Source organism: Mytilus edulis, chromosome 4 (genome assembly GCF_963676685.1).
Source record: "Mytilus edulis chromosome 4, xbMytEdul2.2, whole genome shotgun sequence".
Classification (NCBI taxonomy): Eukaryota; Metazoa; Mollusca; class Bivalvia; order Mytilida; family Mytilidae; genus Mytilus; species Mytilus edulis.
Window position 1 is genome coordinate 82690618 of NC_092347.1, and position 24651 is coordinate 82715268.

At 32.3% G+C, this 24651-nt stretch overlaps 1 protein-coding gene across 1 annotated transcript in view; it reads right to left on the minus strand.

Moving 5' to 3' along the window:
• The window catches only part of LOC139521569 (uncharacterized), a 36463-nt gene extending 12532 nt beyond the window's left edge, over positions 1-23931 (minus strand). The window contains exons 1-17 of the mRNA XM_071315046.1: positions 23843-23931; positions 22966-23217; positions 15664-15817; positions 14923-15059; positions 14011-14170; positions 13383-13513; positions 12843-12984; positions 12153-12286; positions 11604-11727; positions 11027-11163; positions 10544-10667; positions 8809-8942; positions 8174-8327; positions 5159-5360; positions 4727-4869; positions 3357-3515; positions 396-622 (exon numbers count right to left, since the gene is read on the minus strand). Coding sequence (XP_071171147.1) covers positions 396-622; positions 3357-3515; positions 4727-4869; positions 5159-5360; positions 8174-8327; positions 8809-8942; positions 10544-10667; positions 11027-11163; positions 11604-11727; positions 12153-12286; positions 12843-12984; positions 13383-13513; positions 14011-14170; positions 14923-15059; positions 15664-15817; positions 22966-23216 — 2513 coding nt within the window. The 5' untranslated portion in view covers position 23217; positions 23843-23931. The remainder of the gene's footprint in view (positions 1-395; positions 623-3356; positions 3516-4726; positions 4870-5158; positions 5361-8173; positions 8328-8808; positions 8943-10543; positions 10668-11026; positions 11164-11603; positions 11728-12152; positions 12287-12842; positions 12985-13382; positions 13514-14010; positions 14171-14922; positions 15060-15663; positions 15818-22965; positions 23218-23842) is intronic.
• Between the last annotated feature and the right edge of the window lie 720 nt (positions 23932-24651).

Sequence of the window (24651 nt, forward strand, 5' to 3'; positions counted from 1 at the left end):
TTTTATATCAATTAACTAAGGACAGTGTTGGGGTCATCATAGAACGTCCATTTGAATAAATGGGCAAATTGTGATGACAATGACTTTTATAGTATTATTTTCAATCTTCTACAAGATTCAGCTTCTAACAGTGGTGAATATCTGTGCCAAGTTTCAAAACCCAATTCAAATGCATTTTAAAGTTAGAGCAGAAAAAATTATGTGACAGACCCACCAACCCGTGTATCCATGGAAAAGATAATTACTATAGGCGACCAGCTGATTAACTTGTGGCACTCTAATTAAATGAATCCATGCTGAAAATGCTTTGATCATTTTTAAATTCTAGATACGCCCCTGTTATTATGTATAATTGAATCATCACAGTAGCAAATTTTCTAATGTATTTTAAATACCTTCTTCCTTCTATCTGGTCTACCAATGCAGAAAACTGTCCCTTAATATTTGTTTTTTCTTCAGTATCTCTTCTCTCTATAAGATATTCTTTGTGTGGTACAAACATTTCAGGTCCATATATACCACATAAATCCTGTAAACCTGTTAATGTACTTGAAAGCTGAGTGTCATCTTTTGCTACCTTCAGAACTCCCATTAGGTACTTGAACACTGGATTTCTGAACCTCTGTAATCAAGCAATCTTAGAAATATTCCGTTCTTACTTTAACATTATCTGAAGATGTATATGTATTATTATATAACATCTGTCATTTTACACGTTTGTTTTGTTTGGGAAATTTATAAGAAACTGCATGACTGTGTCCCCTAGCAAGATCAGCAGGTTTAAAAAAACAAGAGTGCACACGCTGAAATGTCTCGCCTTCTATACTAATCATTGATATTATGTTGATAGTCCTAAGTATAAAGCTAAGCTTTATTACAACTGTCACATAAACTTAACATTAACCAAGATAACTAAACAAAGACCAATGAACCTTGAAAATGAGGTCAAGGTCAGATGTACCATGCCAGGCAGACAAGTACAGCTAACAATGCTTCTATACAACATATATAGTTGACCCATTACTGATAGTTTAAGAAAAATAGACCAAAACACAAAAACTTAACACTGTGCAATGAACCGTGAAAATGAGGTCACAGTCAAATAAAACCTGCGAGACTGACATAAAGATCATAAAATATTTCCATACACCAAATATAGTTGACCTATGGCATATAGTATTAGATAAAAAGACCAAAACTCAAAAACTTAACTTTGACCTCTGAACCATGAAAATGAGGTCAAGGTCACATGACATCTGCCCGCTAGACATGTATAGCTTACAATCATTCCATACAACAAATATAGTAGACCTATTGCATATAGTATGAGAAAAACAGACCAAAACACAAAAATTTAACTATAACCACTGAACCATGAAAATGAGGTCAAGGTCAGATGACACCTGCCAGTTGGACATGTACACCTTACAGTCCTTCCATAGACTGAATATGCTAGCCCTATTGCTTATTGTATCTGAGATATGGACTTGACCACCAAAACTTAACCTTGTTCACTGATCCATGAAATGAGGTCGAGGTAAAGTGAAAACTGTCTGACAGACATGAGAACCTTGCAAGGTACGCACATATCAAATATAGTTATCCTATTACTTATAATAAGAGAGAATTCAACATTACAAAAAATTTGAACTTTTTTTTCAAGTAGTCACTGAACCATGAAAATGAGGTCAAGGTTATTGGACATGTGACTGACGGAAACTTCGTAACATGAAGCATCTACATACAAAGTATGAAGCATCCAGGTCTTCCACCTTCTAAAATATAAAGCTTTTAAGAAGTGAGCTAACACCACCGCCGCCGCCGCCGCCGTAGCCGCCGCCGGATCACTATCCCTATCTCGAGCTTTCTGCAACAAAAGTTGCAGGCTCGACAAAAATCCTTAAAAAATAAAAATAGTACATTATTTCTTGTACCTACACAGCTACTTTTGCATAGGTACTATTTCTGTACTAAAAATATGTAGAACTGGAAATTTACTTTTAATATTTAGTACTATTTCTTTACTTTAAAATTATTGTAATATTTAGGTAGTTGTATTTTACAGTGCTTGATTTGTACTAAATATTTTGGTACAGAAATAATACAATATTCCAAAAAATCATAATTGTTTTATAAAATCAAATTGTTCAACTGGTCAGAAATTTGAACTAACTGCTGTAGAAAACCACAGTCAAGTAGTGAAAGTGCAAGGTGATAAAATAAAACATACTTACAATCCTATAAGACTAACTCCACTTTAATGATGTTGTGACAAAATCAGTTTATCAGTTTGTATAGGTATATTATAGTCATTTCCATGCTGAAGGAACTGTTATTATTTTGAATTGCTATAAAAATGTCCAAACTAAGTTTTCATATAGTTTTTCTTTCTAAAAGTATTCTATATTCATAAGAATCAGACATTATGTGAATTAAAACATTTCATATTCAGTAAAATATGTGTAAAATTGCAATATGTTTGTAGGAAGTGTCCATGGGGAGATAATAATTTTTTCTTTCAAAAAGTCTTTATTCAAAAGAATAATATTTTAGGTTATCTCCCCATGGAAACTTATCAAGAGCATATTTTTATTTCACACATATTTTACTGAATATATGATGTTTTATTTAAAATGATATCTGATCCTTAAGAATATAGAATACTTTTAGAAAGAAAAACTATATGAAAGCTTCGTTTGGACATTTTTATAGCAATTCAAAATAATGACAGTTCCTTCACCATGAAAATGACTATAATATACCTATACAAACTGATAGACTCATTTTTTCACAACATCATTAAAGTGGAGTTAAAGTCTTATAGGATTGTAAGTATGTTTTATTTCATCACCTTGCACTTTCACATTTTGGCTGAACAATTTGTTCAATATTTTGACCAGTTGAACAATTTGGTTTAATAAAACAAATTGCAATTTGGTCAAAATTTTGAATGAGTTGCAATTGCTGAATAGCAACACTAACAGTCAAGTCACTGTAAGAGATTTGAAATATAAAAACTTTCAAAATGCTGAAAATGTAGCGGTAGTAACCAAAAATCTGTAGTACCTAAATTTCAAGTACAAATTAAGTACTGGAAAATACAGGTACCTTAATATTACAATAATTTTAAAGTAACTAAATAGTACTGAATATTAAAAGTAAATTTCCAATACTACAGATTTTTAGTACAGAAATAGTACCTATGCAAAAGTAGCAGTGTAGTTTAATTCTAATTTTACAATAAGTCTGTTTGTCGTAGTGTTCATCTTTCCTTATATTATGATGATATAAATAAAAGTGATTGCAAAATAGCACTGATAATGTTTTATGTGGTATATGATATATATAAGACATACCTCAATGGTTTTTGCCACATTCACAACAATTCCATTAACAAAATGCTGTTCTAATGGCTTGGTGTCATCTGACATTAGTTTGTCCATGTATTTCTCAAACACTTTAGGGTTGCCTTTTGTAGATTTCTCTATAGTCATCAGACCTGTACTCTGATATTTCCATCATCATAATGATTATCCATTAATACTCCCACCACTTTTTCTGTTATCATCTGTTGTAAAAAAAGGTTGAAGTATGAAGACACTTATAAACATATAAAGGATAATGGTCAAGTTTATTAAATCTTACTTCAACATGAATCCACCATTAAATATTCTTAACACTTCTTCATAATTTGTTAATATTTTTAAAAGATTCATTCAACTTTAATATATCACAAAATTCTAATAGTATTCCATTGACATTATTTCAGTTCTAGTTATTTCCCTTTTCCACCATTTTGGAGTGTTAACTGGTTGATTGATATCTTTATCTGATTTACCAAATTTAAACATGCAAAAAAAAGCAACACCTATAAAAGATCCATACTTAATTGTAGATCTCAAGTCTGACCTACAAACCTGACTTCTCATTTAAAAGAACCTGTGAACTCAACATAAATCTGATAACTTTGCTTGATTAAATCCTATTTGCAGAGGGTTTTACACATGATTGGAGCTGTACAAGTAGAAATAAATTGATAACATAGACCAGTCATAGAACTTAATGTCCCTCAATTTTTTCCTGATTCCTCCAACTTATATCGTATATATACCCCAATTAAAATTCAACATTGTAAAAATATGCAAACAACGTTAATCCAGCAACTATAACAAGAATGTGTCCAAAGTATATGGATGCCTCACTCGCACTATCATTTTCCAAGTTCAATAGACCGTGAAATTGGGTAAAAAATCTAATATGGCATTAAATTAAGAAAGATCATATCATAGGGAACATGTGTACTAAGTTTCAAGTTGATTGCACTTCAACTTCATCAAAAACTACCATGACCAAAAACTTTAACCTGAAACTTCCAGTTACATTTTCTATGTTCAGTGGACCGTGAAATTGGGGTCAAAAGTATAATTTGGCTTTAAAATTAGAAAGATCATATCATAAACAACAAGTGTACTAAGTTTCAAGTTAATTGTACTTTAGCTTCATTAAAAACTACCTTGACCAAAAACTTTAACCTGAAGAGGGACAGACGGATGAAGGCCCCTCTACTATCGTAGGTGGGGCATAAAAATCAATTTACATAATGAACGGTCTTTTATAATTGATGGATGCATTAATCTCCTGTTATTTTTTTTTCCCTACACAATCTGTGAATATTATTATATACAATTTATTCATAAATAAAGTAGTATAATCTTAATTAACAAACCTCTGGGTGTTTATTAGACAGACCATAAAATACTTGAATCTGCATGATGTATGTTCCTTTGTCCTCTTTACAAGCATCTAGGAATTCATCCATTCTATTTATCAAGGCATCAGGATTAATCTCAATTATTCTATGAAATATCTCTGAAATAAAACACATTAGATTTTGAATTTCCACATAAATCATGCCCATTTTTTTAAAATTATTAAATTATTTTAATTGATTCAATTGACTCAATCACACAACAATCCTGTCATAAGCATACTTTTCACAAGAAAGAGACTACTTCATTGAGCTCTGTTTGTCTTTAGTAAATTAGTGTGTTTCAGATAAAAGTTGGGTATATGTTCCTTATTGATTCCTGGATACTTTTTTCATTCTCCGTTTCATAAATATATAAAATAAAGTTATCACTGAAAAAAAAATACATACGCATCAAATCCATTGATGGTTCTTCAATATACCAATCTAATAAAGGTCCAAAGAAGTCTGCACATACTTCAGGACAGAGATTACCAACAATCTGCATGTTATTTTTACAAGCTGATCTTAAGAATTCTTCCTCTGCATGTCGAAACTTCATTAATCCCTTTAGAATTGGCGTACAGACTTGGCCAGTACCTCCATTACAATGCTAGCAACAAAATATAGGTATTTAATAATATAAATATATATACATGAAATATCAACATATAACAATTTCACCTGGCAATAGGATTTTATCTAGGTGGTAAAATAGAAAAGTGTAGTGAGAATGTTTTAAATATATGATACAACTTTTTCAACCTCTATGTTCAAACAGTCGTAAAATACTCCCAAAAAATGAAAGTCAGTGTGAGTTATTGATTGATGGATTGTTGTTAATTTCAGCACTTAATTGTGCTTTTTTGTGAGGTCAGTTTTGTATTGGTGGAGGAAAATAAAGTGCCCTAAATGAACTACTAACTTTGGGTTTAAAAAAATGATAATCCCAATCAATTAAGATTGCATTTGCAGTTGAGTGTGCCTGCCATGTGCAGGATTCAAACTGACAACATGTGTGCCTGCCATGTGCAGGATTCAAACTGACAACATGTGTGCCTGCCATGTGCAGGATTCAAACTGACAACATGTGTGCCTGCCATGTGCAGGATTCAAACTGACAACATGTGTGCCTGCCATGAACAGGATTCAAACTGACAACATCACAGTTTATTGAAACAGTAGTTTGACTACTTTGACTACTTGGCCACCAAAGTCATTGCCATGCCCCACTTACAGTTGACTACTTGGCCACCAAAGTCATTGACATGCCCCACTTACAGTTGACTACTTGGCCACCAAAGTCATTGCCATGCCCCACTTACAGTTGACTACTTGGCCACCAAAGTCATTGCCATGCCCCACTTACAGTTGACTACTTGGCCACCAAAGTCATTGACATGCCCGACTTACAGTTGACTACTTTGACTACTTGGCCACCAAAGTCATTACCATGCCCCACTTACAGTTGACTACTTGGCCACCAAAGTCATTGACATGCCCCACTTACAGTTGACTACTTGGCCACCAAAGTCATTGACATGCCCAACTTACAGTTGACTACTTTGACTACTTGGCCACCAAAGTCATTGCCATGCCCCACTTACAGTTGACTACTTTGACTACTTGGCCACCAAAGTCATTGACATGCCCCACTTACAGTTGACTACTTGGCCACCAAAGTCATTGACATGCCCCACTTACAGTTGACTACTTTGACTACTTGGCCACCAAAGTCATTGCCATGCCCCACTTACAGTTGACTACTTTGACTACTTGGCCACCAAAGTCATTGACATGCCCCACTTACAGTTGACTACTTGGCCACCAAAGTCATTGACATGCCCCACTTACAGTTGACTACTTTGACTACTTGGCCACCAAAGTCATTGACATGCCCCACTTACAGTTGACTACTTGGCCACCAAAGTCATTGACATGCCCAACTTACGGTTGACTACTTTGACTACTTGGCCACCAAAGTCATTGCCATGCCCCACTTACAGTTGACTACTTGGCCACCAAAGTCATTGCCATGCCCCACTTACAGTTGACTACTTGGCCACCAAAGTCATTGACATGCCCGACTTACAGTTGACTACTTTGACTACTTGGCCACCAAAGTCATTACCATGCCCCACTTACAGTTGACTACTTGGCCACCAAAGTCATTGACATGCCCAACTTACAGTTGACTACTTTGACTACTTGGCCACCAAAGTCATTGCCATGCCCCACTTACAGTTGACTACTTTGACTACTTGGCCACCAAAGTCATTGACATGCCCCACTTACAGTTGACTACTTGGCCACCAAAGTCATTGACATGCCCAACTTACAGTTGACTACTTTGACTACTTGGCCACCAAAGTCATTGACATGCCCCACTTACAGTTGACTACTTGGCCACCAAAGTCATTGACATGCCCCACTTACAATTGACTACTTGGCCACCAAAGTCATTGACATGCCCCACTTACAGTTGACTACTTTGACTACTTGGCCACCAAAGTCATTGCCATGCCCCACTTACAGTTGACTACTTGGCCACCAAAGTCATTGACATGCCCAACTTACAGTTGACTACTTTGACTACTTGGCCACCAAAGTCATTGCCATGCCCCACTTACAGTTGACTACTTGGCCACCAAAGTCATTGCCATGCCCCACTTACAGTTGACTACTTGGCCACCAAAGTCATTGACATGCCCAACTTACAGTTGACTACTTTGACTACTTGGCCACCAAAGTCATTGCCATGCCCCACTTACAGTTGACTACTTGGCCACCAAAGTCATTGCCATGCCCCACTTACAGTTGACTACTTGGCCACCAAAGTCATTGACATGCCCAACTTACAGTTGACTACTTTGACTACTTGGCCACCAAAGTCATTGCCATGCCCCACTTACAGTTGACTACTTTGACTACTTGGCCACCAAAGTCATTGACATGCCCCACTTACAGTTGACTACTTGGCCACCAAAGTCATTGACATGCCCCACTTACAGTTGACTACTTTGACTACTTGGCCACCAAAGTCATTGCCATGCCCCACTTACAGTTGACTACTTTGACTACTTGGCCACCAAAGTCATTGACATGCCCCACTTACAGTTGACAATTTTGTACAAAAAAACAATTTTCAAAAACAACAGGCTAAAAAAATCCACAAAATATTTACCCACCTTTGTGTAATGCCAAAGAGCATTGTGTCAAGTTTTAATAATTAACTACAATTATAATGAAAAAAATGTAAGTCTCTACTCTATATGGGCAATGATGACATTTGCAATAAAATCACATAATTTAACTGATGTATTGAAAGATAAAAAAAAAAGTATGAATAGTCTTGAACCTGCAGTTGATGACTACTGTTTGATCATTATATATTTGTAGCTTAGAGGTAAACATAAATCCTTTTACCTTAGCAATAAACATAATAGAAAGTTGTATAAGAACTCCCCAAATGGTTTGTCTTCCATCTTCTATATGGATCATCTCTCTGTCATCTTCCATACAAAACTCTAGAATTCTAACTACAACCTGGTTTATTTCATTTGGTATTTCTTCTGATGACCTGGAAAATAGATGGTTTCTCATAAAGAAAAAACTCAGGAATGTCATCTTTTTTTAATCGTAACATTGGCCTATTGTTTATTCAGTCAAAACTTTCTCTTAACATTTCTATAACAGGGAGTGATTCATTTCACTCACAAAATTTTTACTCAAAATAAAGAAATAAAGTCTTAAAATTATGAACATTAATTTAAATTATTTAAATTCTTCTGCTTAAACTTATTCACAATATTTTTAACAGCAAGTATGAAAGGTTTGAATTCAAACAATTTTGATAGACAATTTGTGATTTTGTTTTGAAAAATACTTGATGACAAACTGCACCATTTTACATTTTATGCATCAAATGCATTACTGAGATTCATACTGATACATAAACTATGTTTGTAAAATGTTCTGTCTATCCCAACCCCAACATATATACAATATGAGTTCTCTCTGAGAATTCTATATTCCAAGATATTCACAATAGATTGACTTACTTGTATGGTTCTATAAAGCATTTAAATAATTCAATGCAATTACCACTACACCAACCATCTGACCATGGATAGTCAACATTTTTAATAAGAGGTTCAAGGCGCATTGCTATCTCTGGGATAACCTCTGTACATTTCTGCAAAAAAAGGTTTATTTTATTTAAACTGCACTGCTTTTGAATCAAAGAAAGATTTTACCACTCTTTTTGAATATGACTTGGAAAAGTAGTGAGACTTATAATAGTGAGAAGAGCTTATTTACTTATGATTACTTCCTTAAATATATAATTTTTTGCTATATGTTACCCAATTCACTTTTTTTATTTTGTTTCTATGAATTTTATATGTAACCTTTATATCAGCTTAAGTAACACATAATTATTATGTACGTTTTTATTTTTTAGCAATTGTATTACCTTTCAAAAGGCATAAAATGTTCACCTTTGACATATTAATATTTTATCTGTCAAATGAATCCTTTATTGTTAGTATCTCTGAAGTTTAGATTCAAAATTTTGCCAACTTAATCCCAAATGGGGAATAGTTTTTGAAATGGACAAAATTAGAACAGTTACTTGAAGTGGCATGAGATGTAGACATTAAAACACATCTTTTGTCTGCAAATAATACATATGAATCCCTATATCTTCTGTATGCAACTGTCCAATGTCAGAAGCCTGTAGTTCAGTGGAGTCATTGGCTTAAGTACGTCATATATTTTTTTCATAAATTGTTTTGTTATAAAGGATTAGGGGCATTAAGGCCTGGTTTTGGCCCAAGAAAATAAAATGTTTTAGAACTTTTTCAAATTGGCACATAAATGTTAAGAAATGCATAGGGTCAAGAAATATCAATGAAAAACATTAAGATTTTTATGTGATGACGTCACAATTACGTCATTATATGTACTGTTTTCACATAAACGATAAACAATACAGAATTTATGCAGTTTTCAATCTTTATTTCTGTTGTGGAAACATCGTGCGCAGCCAAGAAACAAGAAAATAATTTAACAGAAGTTTTATTATAACTATTGACAAAATCTCACCAAATATAAAATTGTTTCTTAGGTGTGCACATACTTTTTCAATCTAAAATATACTTAAAAACTTGATGGAAAACAAAGAAAATCACGAAATTTTACAACATATGCAAATTAAGTCATGATTTGTTGCCATGGTAACTTGTTCAATGTCCAAAATTGTTTTGTTTTTCTGAATACCTTGTACCTTAGATACTGTACAGTAATTTAAAAATATGTATGATAACTTTTATATTTGCAGTAATTTTTGGGCCAAAGAAGGGCCTTATTGCCCCTACTCCTTTAGCTGTTTTTTTGTCTCAACTGAATTGTTCACATTTATCATGTCTGACCCTTTCATAGCTGACTATAGAGTATGGGGTGTCTGCATTGTTGAAGGTTGTATGGTTGCTTTTAAAACTCTTACATCCACTTACTTTGAATGTTGGTGGACAGTTGTCTCAATGGCAATCTTATCATATCTCCTTATTTTGATAACCCAACCATTGTGTGTGGCTTAACCAAGTCTGTTGTACTTTCTAATATTTTTTGTAATTCCTGTTATCCTTTTTAAAATGTATTACTCTGTAGAGGAGAAGCAAATCCTGATACTAAATGATGATGAGCTCAATTAGCTTTTATATACTGGAAGTGGTTACTCAAACATCTGCACAGATGTTCATCTTATGAGTCTTGCACAACAATAAAGTTAAGTACCTGAAAGTCGATCTCGCCACTATATTGTGTCACCATACTATTAGAGAGGACAGTTCCCTTCTCCATGTGGGTCATAGACATTCTTCCTATATCTGGCATGATGTGATGTTCTAGTTTCTGTATTCTATAATACAAACATATATCAAACATCATAATACAATGAAACATTTGCCACTGGACATTACGCTATCAACAACCAATCAATCTTAGTACAATGAAAATAATAAGCACTCATATTGGCAACTTATTAGTTTACCTTTATGGCATTAATATGCTTGTTTCATCTGTGTTTTTAAGAAATTGTTAAGAAAAAAATAAATAATAATAAGGTGAACTGGAAGTTAATAAAACAAAATATTTCTGAAAGTCAAAAATTCACAGCAGTTATATGTTGCTATACATCCACAAAACCAACAAACACTTGACTTAATGGCTATGATGATCCCTATACATACATTTTATGTAGTTATAAAGATAACCTACTTTAACATTTTAACGAGTTCTTTGACAGCATCCCCACAGTTAGAATTACTGTCTCTCTGTTCCCACTCATCTCCTTCTGTTGGAAGATCTACTTTCTCTACATTAGCTATCATTTCTTTGGCTTGATGAATATTTTCCTGAAATTTTAAACTATTATAAATATACCATCTGGTTCATCAATGGGCAATAATACAGACATTTTGATGATATTATTTGTCCCTTGTCTGCTGGTACGAAGTACCAAAAAATCAGACCTTTCTGAATTCTGACAAATCACTATTGCAACAGCAATGTTTTACTATTCAATGTGAGAATTGTTTATTATGGTACTAAAATAAAGATGTTGTTATCCTAAATCTTCATTTAAAACACACATTTTTTAGTACCTGTAACCGAGGACTTCAAAAGCAAAAGGTTGCTACTAGTATTCTGCAATATATCTTTGTGTATGTGGAAAGTAATGCAAAGAAGAGTTTTCTTTAATTTCTATCTATTTCTTAAAAACAATCAGCATTCAGGGCATCTTCCCAACTTTTTAAACTTTTAATATACATAAAGTAAATTATGACATTCTTACCTTCCAATTCCACATTCTTTTGAATTTAGTATCTTTAAGGATGGTTTTTACATTATGCTGCATCTCTTTTGTGGGAACCAGCCACATAGCTTTGATCAGTGGAAACCAATACTTTTCATCTCCTCTGCAATAATGTAAGAACAAATGTACTTTACACCTATTACCTTAATTTTAATTAATCTTTTTTTTTAACCAAAATCTGTTTTTATATTTTATAATTGATCACACTAAAATTTCTCTTTGAATACACAACATATATTAACAATGTTCTAACAGACTATTTTTTTCTCTAAAAAATGTCTGTTCTGAAACAATCTTTTGCTATATTATTTTACATGTCGTATACATGGAGTACTGTATTCCACCTTCTTTTAAACTTAATGTATGCCATAAACCCAAATGGGGTATAACTAACTGTGCATCAAATTTAAATACTAGATAGATTAAGTTTTAATATGTTCTCATAAAATACAAGACTCTTATGTCTTTTATAAAAGCTTTTGTTTTGTGTGTTTGAAAGTGGACAGATTTCTACATATAAATTCTTACTTTGCTGGTTTGTACTTTTTATTCAGATCATAGATCATTCTAGAGATCACTTTATCAAGGAGTTTGGCATCAGTAATCTTTTCTAGAACTGTGTTAACAGTTTCTACCCAGCCTTTAAATATTTCATGATTTTTCTATAAATAAATATGAGCAACATAAATAAATCCAAATGTAAAGCAGTTTTAACCCATTAACAGTCTGATTAATGACAAAACAAGAAACAAAAATCTATAAAACAAGAGTAACAAACGACAAAAACTGAATTTCCTGCTCTTGACTTGTGACAGGCACATACAAAATGTGGCAAACTTAAAACATAATACCAAACCTGGAACAGTGGTATAACAACACTTTAATAGGAATATGGCGATCAACAGATCAAAAAGATGCACACACATTGCAAATCACCAATGTTGAGGTGCTGACCAAATTTAAGGGAATATATATTCTACTCAATAGTACCACTATAATATATATGTTGATTTATAAGTGTCCATTGTTTGTCTATCCTATTTAAAATCTAATGAGCTAGTTAATGTCTATTTCATGTTGTCATGTCTAAGGACTTTTAAACTATTCATACATGACTTAACCATGACATCTACTGGTAAGCAAAAAATAATCATAAGATAGTATTTTTTAATGTTTTTTATAGCTTAATGCAAGAATGGTGACTACATGAAACTTTACCTCAATAACCTTATCACCCAATTTCTGAAACAAGGACTTGAAACTCTCCAACACTGCATACATTTCTTCAGCTTTTGGTGACAAAGAAATGGATTTAAATAAAGTCATCAAGTCTGGCCATAGAGCTTCTATCTGGTCACCTCTAAAAATAAAACATAATGATTATATTCATGCTGCTGTCAAAATTAAGACATCTAAATTTTTTCCTTGGTTCAAACAACTTCCCAATAGCAAGTAACTTGAATAATTCAATAATTCAGAATAAGGGTGAGATTCATTTTTCTGTATAAAATTAAGCTGCAATAAAATGGCTCCCTCCCCAAAACATGCAAAGTTAATCCTTTTTTTTGCTTTCAATTACAGAATGTACTCCATATAGCATCTAACAAAAGCAGAAAAAAAGCAAAACTTAACATTTTTAATATTTTGAGAATTTAAGGTGTTTTTTTTAAAAGATTTTTAAGAACAAATAAGTGTCTTTTGCCATTCTATTAGTTAAGATATATATTGCTGAATGCATTATCAGTAATGTAGACTTACTCCATACTTGTAAAATTGTCTACATATTTTTTCACTTGCTTCAGTTGACTACCTCTTGGGAAGACAGGAGAAGTAATAAAAGTGGATATTTTCTGCATGTGTTGACCAATCACCTTTAAGTCTGAATATCCCTAAAAAGGAACAACAATGCGTACATATGATCATGCTCATTACCAAATGATGAAAAAACATGGGTTATATTATCTCATTACATTTGGAAATAAAATTTCTGATTCCCCCAACATTCTTGACAAGGCAGTGTATAAGTTCCTGTCCTCTGTACTTTCTTTAAACTTTTAATTAAGCTGATATTATATTGGTCTTCAATTTATAGTCTAGTATGCTTCTCTTATTTTCTTAATTAAGCATATATCATTTGGTGTTGTAAGACATTTAATATTTTAATACATTTATCAAATATTCACAAGATTACTTTGTCAAATATCAGTAATTAACATTGTGTATGTTTGTGTCTGTCAAACAGTTTTCAAAGCATTAGGAATATCAAAGTGTAACATGACAGCAACACAGAATCTAACCCATTTGTGTGGATACCTACAGCTGCAAAATGCAAGACAACACATTAAAAGTAGTACAGAAGAAAAGTATAGTAGTAACGCTCTCTCACTTTATATGGATTCCTGTCATAGAGGTTAGAAAAGGTACTGGCACAACTATTCATGCCTTCATGTAACTCATCTGGAACATCTCCTGTGTGAAGGAGGTAGAAAAGGTATAAATCCAGGAAAACGTCCCACACTTCTGAGTCTCTAGCATCATCTCTACCCCTGAAAATATAATTCATTTAATAAAAGTTCAAATGGAAGTTATATTGGAATGACATACAGAATATCAACATGATCAAGTTCTTGAAATCTTACTATAAAAAGCATGTATCAACTAGCAAACAAAATCAGAGTTGCATGAGCAGATAAGGTATGCATCACATATAAAATTTTACCTATTGTGAATCTTTATATTTCAGTGAACAACAGGGTTATAAGTGTATGCTAAATTATTGTCAGTATTATGTAGCCACATGTTCTTTAAATCCTTTGCTTAATTTTTTAATGGGTACAAGCATTTGGTTTATGAGGTTCTATTTTCAAAGTGTGATATGTGAAAAGACATGTGAATCTGTCACGATAGTTACATTTCAGGTCCTGCATACTGTTGATACTTAAACTTTTGCATAGCACAGGGTCATGATTTCCTTGGGCTGCATATGACATGTTTGCACTGAATCCATTGGAGGAAAATATGCTGATTGGTATTTTGGTCCTAGAGGAGAGTACATGGTTTGTTTGTTGTTGATATTTAGCTTTTGACTATCTAAAGATGACTGGGATACTATTAGGGGATGGTGACGATATAAATTATTTTTTAAATTCCCCCCAATTTTTTTTTTATCCATGCAATAAATGTACAACTGCAACTTTTTATCAGTATCTAGTTGAAATGCATTTAATATCCTTAATGTCAATTTTGCAAAAAACTTAAGCCATTATATCCCTTTGATTCAGCAAATATGTTGACTTACTGAGCAAATGCATTGGGAATACGTGTCATGTACGAGTTCATCAACCTTGTGTAACTTTCCATATCTATGTCTTCTTTAATATGTTTCTGATCCTTCAGCGCTGAGGCCATTTCTTCCAATTTTTCACCTTTCAAATTCTGAAATTTTTCAAATGAAATGACTTATTTTTCTACTTAAGTAACATAACATCAAACTTTACTCCTGTGATGTTAAAAGTTTCAGATTTTCCTCAAATGGTATAAATTTGTTCAGAAAATAAAGAATTATGTGAAATATGATATTGTTCAAAAATTTATACATATAAACTGAAAGGCAATACTAAATATGGAAGCAATTAACTGATAGATGTGAAGAGCACCTAAACCTTACAAAATCATCACTGTAGGCTGCTTACCAAATACAGAATCATTCTGGTCAGTACTTTTTGAGAAATTCATTCAACAGATCAAAAATTTCAAAGTATTAGCAAACAAGAAGCATGTGTCTGAATAGATCTAAAATAAGTGCTTAGTCACTGTGCTATCTTGTTAAAGCTAATCACTGTCATGCTGCTTACTGAATTAGAAGCAATTCTGTTCAGTAATACCTGAAAGAAGTCTGAAAGATAAAATTGTTGGACAGATGGACAAGGTAAATGCAATATAGACTCCACTTCTAGAGTGTGGGTATAATCCAAATATCTCCTTATTAATTCTTAAATACTTATAAACAACATTCATGACATTTATATCAATAACAAACCTTCAGAAATTTCTTCATTTCGGCTGTTTTTTCTATCTTTTCTATAACTTCATAATGAGATGTTCCAGGTCCTGCTCGTATGATGGCCAAGTAAAGATCAAACAAACAATCGTGACAATCTGACTGGGTTATTCTGCCATTTTCAATACTCTTTCTGTAAAACAGACAAACAAAATTATCAAATTCAACATACAATTTTTATTTTATTTATTAACAATAGACTCTTTAATGCCTTTGAGATAAATAAATTATTTATTCTTTTTCTAAATGCAGCTTTTCAACCCCATTCTAATGAATTCAAAACCATCGTTTTTCTTAAGTGCTGTCTATTTAAAAAAAAAAAAAAAAAAAAAAAAAGAATAAAAAAAAACAGATGCTCCACAGGGCGCAGCTTTATACGACCGCAGAGGTTAAACCCTGAACGGTTGGGGCAAGTATGGACACAACATTCAAGCTGGATTCAGCTCTAAATTTGGATTGTGATTAAATAGTTGACACAGCATAGGTTTCTGACACAATGAATGTGGTCTAATGAACTTAAAAATTTGTTTTTGCCTTTGAGCAATTCTCTATGCTTAGAATATTAATCCTCTCAAAAAAAAGTTTGAAGAAATTTTCTTTTTATTTATGAAATCTGAAATGAGAAAAATTGACCCCCCCCCCCAATTTTTTTTTCTCACATCCACCTTTACCTTATTCCAAAACTTATCTCAATTCTAATTTTCTAATGGAGTTTGCAACAATAACTACACATTTAAATACATCATAAAATATTAAAATGTAAAAAAAGTGCTTGTTATCACTGAATGGTAAAGATTGTTTTAATTTATCAGTTAGTAGTAAAAGTGAATATACATTGTATATTGTATAAAACAATCAGTGGCAGATCCAGAAAAAATTTTGGGGGTGGTCCCAAATGAATATTGAATGGTATGAAAAAGGTTAAAAAATACCTTCGACATTATGGAAGATCATGAATTTGGACAACACCATGCAGTGAACATATATTCCTAGGTAAAGGAATTTAAAGACATGTAAAACTGATTTTTATTTAAGACTCTATACAATATCTTGCAATCTAAAATAGCACAACATACAACTGTCATCTGAATTAGGCAAGCTGTAAAAAAAAGTTTAGCTAAAATGTTCCGAATCGGTAAAAATAGTTCTACGTAAAATTGTTCAAAATTTACTAATTTAACAAAGAGTCGTTTATCAGGTCATTCAACATCATGCGTCGCGGGTGTTTCCTTGCAAAGTTATCTATAATTTGTTTTATGTTTAGTTCCAAACTGTAGTGCACATGCATCAACGCAAGTCCGTTTAAACGCGATTGTCCAATAGTTGTTCTCAGGTGGGTTTTTAAAAGTGATAACTCACTGTTGGATCGCTCACATTCGCAACTCGTCACCCCCATGGTAGCTATGATTTTTAAGATAACCGAAATATTTGGAAAGTCTGTTTTGCAACATACTTTCAGAGCACCGGTTACAGTTTCTGGTTTTGAAAGCATTGACTCGCAAGTCTTTTGCCACAAACGCAGTTCGGACGGCATTGTAGATGGACTCGGCAAATCAGTATGGTAAAAGTCTACAAAATGTTTAATTTAATCAAATGTTGTGCTTTGTACAAATGCCGGTACTAACTTCAGTGCTTGAATTGCTGTTGATGTAAGGCGTGAAAATCTTGCTTCCATGCCACTCAATACATCGTCAAGATATGGGATACCGATGACACGTCTGTAGTTAATTTCTGGTGTGTCTGCCGGACAGTTTTCCCGTTGAATTTGTCGACCGCACCGTCTAGGTATTGAGGGCTCTACAGCGACGGTCTTTGCAAGTTCTTTGGTCTCTTCAAACCATTCAATAAACCGTTCGTCGATAGTTTTGCGTACATCGTTTAGAGCTTCTTTGACAACTGAGACAAATTTATAAGCTGCTATGATGTCTAAAGTCCGTCCCTGAAGTTTTGTGCTCAAGCCTCTGGTGAACGCCATACAGTTCTTCATATTGACGAGCTGTTTTGACAATTTAAATTACATGTATACAGGTGAAACGCATTGATCCGTATTCTATCACTGTGACACCTCCAGGTTTCCAGGTAATCCATAACCAATTAGTGCGATGAAAGGATTAATCTTAAGTGTTAATTTGTTAATTAGCTAGTTATTGAAAAAATAGACACTTTAAAACAATTTGAGGTTTGTCATGGGGGTGGTCCGGTGCGCCGTGGGACCACCCCCTGGATCCGCCACTGACAATGATTTAAGTTGATTCAACTACTATTCTGGACAAAGAAAGATAACTCCAATTGAAAATTTCTTGCTATTGCACAATATTGTGCAATTAGATATTTCTTGCTATTGCGCAATACTGTGCAATTGAAAATACTTGCTATTGCACAATACTGTGCAATTGAAGATTTCTTGCTATTGCTGAATACTGTGCAATTGAAAATTTCTTGCTATTGCACAATACTTAATATAATAATTTTGGATCCTGATTTGGACCAACTTGAAAACTGGGCCCATAATCAAAAATCTAAGTACATGTTTAGATTCAGCATATCAAAGAAGCCCAAGAATTCAATTTTTGTTAAAATCAAACTTAGTTTAATTTTGGACCCTTTGGACCTTAATGTAGACCAATTTGAAAACTGGACCAAAAATTAAGAATCTACATACACAGTAAGATTTGGCATATCAAAGAACCCCAATTATTCAATTTTTGATGAAATCAAACAAATTTTAATTTTGGACCCCGATTTGGACCAACTTGAAATTTTGGACCCTTTGGACCTTAATGTAGACGAATTTGAAAATGGGACCAAAAATTAAGAATCTACATACACAGTTAGATTCTGCATATCAAAGAACCCCATTTATTCAAATTTGATGAAATCAAACAAAGTTTAATTGTGGACCCTTTGGGCCCCTTATTCCTAAAATGTTGGGACCAAAACTCCCAAAATCAATCCCAACCTTCCTTTTATGGTCATAAACCTTGTCTTTAAATTTCATAGATTTCTATTTACTTATACTAAAGTTATGGTGCGAAAACCAAGAAAAATGCTTATTTGGGCCCCTTTTTGGCCCCTAATTCCTTAACTGTTGGGACCTCAACTCCCAAAATCAATCCCAACCTTCCTTTTGTGGTCATAAACCTTGTGTTTAAATTTCATTGATTTCTATTTACTTATACTAAAGTTATTGTGCGAAAACCAAGAATAATGCTTATTTGGGCCCTTTTTTGGCCCCTAATTCTTGAACTGTTGGAACCAAAACTCCCAAAATCAATCCCAACCTTCCTTTTGTGGTGTTAAACCTTGTGTCAAAATTTCATAGATTTCTATTTACTTTTAAACTAAAGTTATAGTGCGAAAACCAAAAGTATTCAGACAACGAACGCGACGACGACGCCAACGTGATACCAATATATACGACCAAAATTTTTTCAATTTTTGCGGTCGTATAAAAATCCAAGCAACTACTGGAAATGTTATTACAATATCAAAGATGAAGAAATCAGTTTGTCTGTTCTTCAGATATTTAAGACAGTTTCTTTCTTTACATAATGTTTTCAAGAAAATAACTAAAAATATTAAAATTGTATAAAGGGAAATAACTCTGATATTCAATCAATTGATAGTTTCTGTCATGGGACTGGTGTATGTTCTGATGGTCATTTTTTAGGGGAAACTTTGAATTCTGCTATAAGGAGTCATCATATAATATTGGTGGACATCAGTAGAAGGCAGAATCTATAAATTCTGATCACAACAGCAGACAATGACAAATGTGAAGTGGTGGCTATAGCTAATATGGTTAAATTGAGTTAAAAAGGGACAACAATTAACGACACATCCATAGATTGGTAATTTCATAGGTGGTGGGGTATCTACAATTATGATAGGAGTCTAGGGTAATCAGTGTAAGATCCTACGTATAAACACATTGATTCCAAAAAAATTGAACACCTATCAATCAGTTTTTTCAGGGAAGGTTTGAACTCCCTTATTCTCAACTAGGATACATGTGTTGATGGGGTACACTATTTAACATGTTTAAGACAGACATATTTTTAACTCTGTATTACTCAGTTTTCATATTTTTGTCATTATGTGCTGATTAACTTTTGAGAAGTAAGGAATATGGAAATCTTTTTAACTTTTAATCATATAAAAAATCTGAGTCTTCATAAACCCTCAAAATTAATAATTGATATAAAAGTATATTGTGCAATACTAGACATCCTGCAAAGGTTATAAAGCTTTAAGACCATTAAGATGTGTCAAAATATTTAGAAATTAGTTTTTAACTCCTACTGCAAGCTTCAATAAATAATAATAATTTGACAAAAAAAGTGAAAAGAATTCATGTAAAACTTGTCCATTGGGACTTAAAGGGAAACTTCGCAAAAAAATCAAAAATTGATATTATGTCCATTCTGTATAAAAATGCTCAAATTTATAGATATTAAAGTTTTATTCCGCTAGATAAGAGATCACCATCGATTTTAAATTTTGAGTATCAGTTCTCTGCGTTCCGCCATTTTGTCATCTTCTCCGATTAAAAATCACGATATGTCTATAAACCACAAAGGACCAAAACTACAGTAACCGATGTAGTCGTAATTGCGTGTCGATATCTTGTCAATCGTACGGTTGTTTTATCTGACTAACTAACTTGATACGGAAAATGTTCTTATTTTTTTTAAATAACCATACAGTCTCTTATTTTTAAACTGTTAATATTGGAATTAGTTAAAAAGTCAAAGTTCAAATCATAAATAAGTGTTCCGTGAAAATTGTTTTCGAAAATCTAATTCGTTCATAATTCTTTAAAGTAATAAACTTTATTCAAATAAATTCGGATCTTCCCTCATCTGATCACCAGCATGGCTAAAGGTATTACTCCCAAAGGTATTGTGAGGGGTGTGAGGTGACACGTCCAGGTATTCAAGCGATTTCCTGTCGGGCTTGCAAGTTCATGCATCGTTTCACTTCTGTAGGTATTGATCAGTGTTCACGCCGATAACTTATAACTTTCCATTTTGAACTATCAGGTGCATGTATAATATACATCTCTGTCTTGTGTGTCCGAAAGTGATATAATATACTAGTCATTACTTAACTCATACGCTTGTTTTTAAATAACATTTCTGGTGTTAAGAATATTATTTATAAAAAAATAAATAATACCAACAAAAAAAAAGATTTGAAGAAATAAAAATCTATTTACATATTTTTTCAAAGGGTTAATTTGGGAAAATGTAATATATACTCGTTGTCAATAGTAAAGGACAGATTGGAACATACCAGAAATATTGATTTAAAAAAATGTACGCACTTGTCGACGACTCGTTTATACGCCTGGATAGAAAGTTACGGAACTATAGCGCAATTTAAAATATATACATGTATACATTGAACATAAGAAAGAAACATACATTTTGTGTAAATTGGGGTAAAAGTTTTGTAAATAGACTAGTCCACGTATGCCAACAGTATGTAATCAACGAATTCGATAGACTATTGTATACCAAAAGAAGAAGAAGAAGAAAAGAAACAATTTGATTTAAATACAGGTCGATATATAACTTGCTTTGGTTCATCGAAGTTATGAACATAGTAAAATCACAGTTTTATTTATCAATTAGATTGTTCTCGAATAAAAGAAGAAATTCGTCATCATCACAATTGTTCTGACATTCATGTAATATATATGCAACTGGACGTACACTAATAATCCCTGCAGGATGTGAATATTTTCTAGGAAAACTATTGAGTATTAAAGTTTCAAATCAATTTCGGGATTTATTTTCTTTCTTGATATTCAATGACAGCAATTTAAAGAATAAACTGCTTGTCCGCATTAGGGGTATTCTTGCCAGTTGAACAGATTTATAATTACTTTCAAAAATAGGGAAAGATGACATTAAATTCGTTGTCGTTTGTTTTTAAACATCGTTGGTCAAATAGTTATTTAAGTATTATATGTTGTGAGACGAAGACTATTTTAATAAGGACGTTCCCGATTATGAATAAATTTGGTTGACGTTTTTCACACTTGAAAAGAATATCTATTCGTAATTTTTCGATTCCATTCCAAGAAGATCCTTAAATTTCCTGTCAATTTTTTAAAACCTCTTAACTCTTAAGTACAAAAGTATTTTTTCTTTATTCCTACATATTATATTCCGCTTCGGTAGAGTTATCTTCAGATAGTTTCAGATATTAATTAATACATGGCTTTCAAAAGTCTAAATGTAAGTGTTCTCGTACATTTTTTCGCCTAATAAAGACAATCAAAATGCTTTGGTAAAGCTATTTCTAATTTCTAAGTTCCCCTTTTATATGAGACATAAATCAAGGACAAGAGGTGTATATCATTTCATTCTGACACATGAATTAAGTTTCCTGTCTTTAACCGAAAATTGTGTATTTCTTAGTAAATTAACTTATTCGAATTCAAATAAATAATAGCACCAAATATAATTAAATAATTCCACGGAGATCTATTTTTATTTGTCACCAACTTGAATATGTATTTTAAATGTGTGTATTAAATGCTCCCTTGTTTTATAATCCACTGATCCGAATAGACAGTCACACCTGGCAAGGTGTGCCCTAGAGGCGTGGTTAAATACCGAAGTGCAAATAACAATTTACCTTTCAACAAGCCATCTACAAGTATTGCCACAGAACCGTGAATACACACATCGTATAAACATGATAAACCTAGTCATAGCAGAGATAGTAAAAGGTCAATAAGAGTACACCAACATTTTGTCTTTACAGATTATTTTACTTTAATTTGTTCACCTTATCAGTCCGAAAATGCATTAATTAAAAATAAATTTATAACTTTTTGTTATCGACAACTACAAAAATAATTCTAATATATATGTTTAACATAGAAAATTTATCTCATGAATGTGTACAATTGCACGTCTGTGCGTTTTATCTTCTTATTATCGGATGGTCATTAGATAAAGCATAAGTCATCGGTGCGCTTACGATTACGTTAAAATATGATTAAAAACAAAGACTTTTAATGATTGTATTTTAAATCCCGGCATGCAAAAACCAGGAGAAAACGTCACGACCTACAGGAAGTAGTTAATATTTTTTCATTAATTATTGAATTTCTCCTTTATTACTGCACATATAGCGATAAAACTTTGTGAATATATTTATTATGTCATAATGAACATATTTAAACCATAAGTAAAAAATCGTGAATTTTCCCTTTAAACATAAATATGTGCTACTTGTAGTAATGCATATATTTCCTTTCCTTACTCTGCTATTCTACAGATACACTGGCAAGTACCAATAGTCATACATCTTCCTGCTGAATTTCTTGATATTTTTTCTGCATATTCTGGTTCACAAATCTTCTTAATGAAGACATTTATGATGTTCTTTAGGTCTGACAATATTAACTTTTCTGCCAGCTCATCTTTATTCAGGTTTTTGAGTTCTGCTTCAAATGTGAATTTGTTTTCAGCAGTACAATTAGCATAATCATACTTTTCTATCAATCTTTCCATTCTGAAATTAAAATAGAATTTTGAAAATTTGATGATTTATAAGTTTTCCTGTAATATGTTTTGAACTTTTTAATAAATCAAATTTTTTACAGGTATAATAAGGGGCCTCACTGGCGCTGAGTGGCCTAAGAAGATCTACAATATTCCAAGCATGTCAGGTAACACTCTTCTCGTCACCTGTGAATATAATACCTATGCATTTTAAACCTCAATTCAAAGGTTAAGGTCATCTCTCTTATAACTGGTCAGTTTTCTCTTGCACTGTTTATTCGGTAACATAAGTACTTTCGAGAACATTTCACAAGCCTTTAGATGATTAAATATCAAACGAGTTTTCTAAAGAAGACTCTTATTAATTTACATTTTATCTTCTTATTTAAAAGAAAACATGAATATTTCTTTTTCTACATTGCCTAAAACTTACGCTGTCATGAATGTATATGTTTGATATGAGTTAAATGGGTTTTTACTATTCAAAAGGCTTGTCTGTTACTAATTTGGTTATTTTGTTGTTGCTATGTTGTCTATTGATTCCTATATGCACACTAAAATACTAAAACAGTACAATAACGCCATCAAATGAAAATATAATTAAAACTGATAGTCTGATAGTAAATTTGATTTACCCTTTTTATTCTAGAATCATAACTCCATCTTTTATAATAATCTAATTTGGTATATAGGATACAGGTAAAATTTTAAAAGTGAAACTAAGCCTACCTTTAAAGTTCAAATAAATCGATTTCATATAAAATTCTGTCATGAATGAAGAAGCATACCAGATGATAACTTAATTGACTTGTATAAAATTAGAAATAACAGTACTTTAAAAGTTCAAGATTAACTTATGGTCTTCTTACCTTTATTGATGATTTAAAACCATCAATCTCCTTCAGTTATACGGTTAGTACACAAAGTATCAGTACTTTACATCTAAAATTTAATTTATTGCACAATAATAAGAAAAAATATTTTATTTCTAGTTCCACAAATTCTTCTTTTACATTTTTCTAGTCCAATAAACTTTTTCATTGAAAATATTTTAACAAATAAAATCAAAGCTACACTTTACTTTTCAATTTTTTCGAAATTAATCCAAATCAATATTCTATAATCATGACAATCATGATTATAGTGGCAATGTCATCAATTTAAATATATACTTAAAAGCTGTTTATTTTCTCAGAGTCAATATCAACTTAACTATTATCATGATTATTAGCTTAAAAAGTACACAATGAATTCAGTTTATGATAAATACATAAACTTTTTCGAAAATAATTGTGACAGACAAAAACAAAAGTCAATAGTCTTACCAATTTGGAAGAAAAAGTTGATAAAATTCTTTGTATCTGTTTCTTTTTTTCATAAGAAAGTCCTTGAATGGGAAGGAATGACTTCCTTAAAATGTAACTGATGTCAAGAAACAATTATA